The sequence below is a fragment of the Eimeria tenella genome, genomic scaffold, assembly GCF_000499545.2.
Source record: "Eimeria tenella Houghton genomic scaffold, Eth_scaff2921, whole genome shotgun sequence".
In the NCBI taxonomy this organism is placed as follows: domain Eukaryota; phylum Apicomplexa; class Conoidasida; order Eucoccidiorida; family Eimeriidae; genus Eimeria; species Eimeria tenella.
This window is the reverse complement of record NW_013542798.1, coordinates 1-810: the sequence shown is the minus strand read 5'-3', so window position 1 is coordinate 810 and position 810 is coordinate 1. Positions and strand designations below refer to the sequence as shown.

General features: G+C 66.8%; 1 protein-coding gene across 1 annotated transcript in view; it reads left to right on the top strand.

The window, feature by feature from the left end:
• Positions 1–672, top strand: part of ETH_00036490 (uncharacterized protein) — a gene marked incomplete at both ends in the record, with an annotated part of 2,198 nt that extends 1,526 nt beyond the window's left edge. The window contains one exon of the mRNA XM_013375630.1: positions 361–672. Within this exon, the coding sequence (XP_013231084.1) occupies positions 361–672 (312 nt within the window). The remainder of the gene's footprint in view (positions 1–360) is intronic.
• Between the last annotated feature and the right edge of the window lie 138 nt (positions 673–810).

Below are 810 nucleotides of genomic sequence, written 5' to 3'. Positions count from 1 at the left end.
AGCTCAGCTGGGGCCCCCGGGGCCCCCGGGGCCCAGGGGGCCCCCGGGGGCCCCCAGCTGAGCTGCGTGGGTCTGGTGGGGGGCGAAGGCATTTCTTTGTCTGTGGGGGCCATTCGCTTTTGCCTGCCCCTCACTGCCCACAGGTTCTCAGCGGGCAGGCGAGAGGTCAGTGCTGCTGCTGCTGCTGTTGCTGCTGCTGCTGCTGCTGCTGCTGGGCTGCTGCTGCTTTGGGGAAGGCGGCTGCGCGGGCTGCTGCTGGCTGGCGGCCGTTGCTGCTGCTGTTCGCTCTCGCGGAGCGCGTGGGTGCCGCTGCCGCGGGTGACGACGCCCCCGCTGCTGCTGCTGCTGCTGCTGCTGCAGCACGTGCAGCTCCTACAGCAGACCCCCGTGGAGTGCCTGGTCTCTTCGGTCTACTTCAAATTCGCCGCAAAGTACGGGGGCCCCCCCCCCTTCGACGCAGACCTGTGCCCGCTGCTGAGACCCCCGTGGCTGGGGGCCCTCAAGGCCCTCAAGGCCAAGCCGGGGGGCCCCCGGGGGGCCCCCCTCAGCAGCAGCAAGGGGGGCCCCCACAGCAGCAGCAAGGAAGAAGCAGGGGCCCCCAAGCGCAGGACGTTCGTCTGCATTGTGGACGGAGAGGAAGACCCCGACGCCTCAGTGAACAGGTGCTGCTAGCCAGCTGCGGGGAACAAATTTAGGGTTTAGGGTTTAGGGTTTAGGGTTTAGGGCTTAGGGTTTAGGGTTTAGGATTTGGCGCTGGGACCTGCTACTCACAGTTGAGTGCTTAAGCGGCTGGGGGGGGTTTTTAAAAAC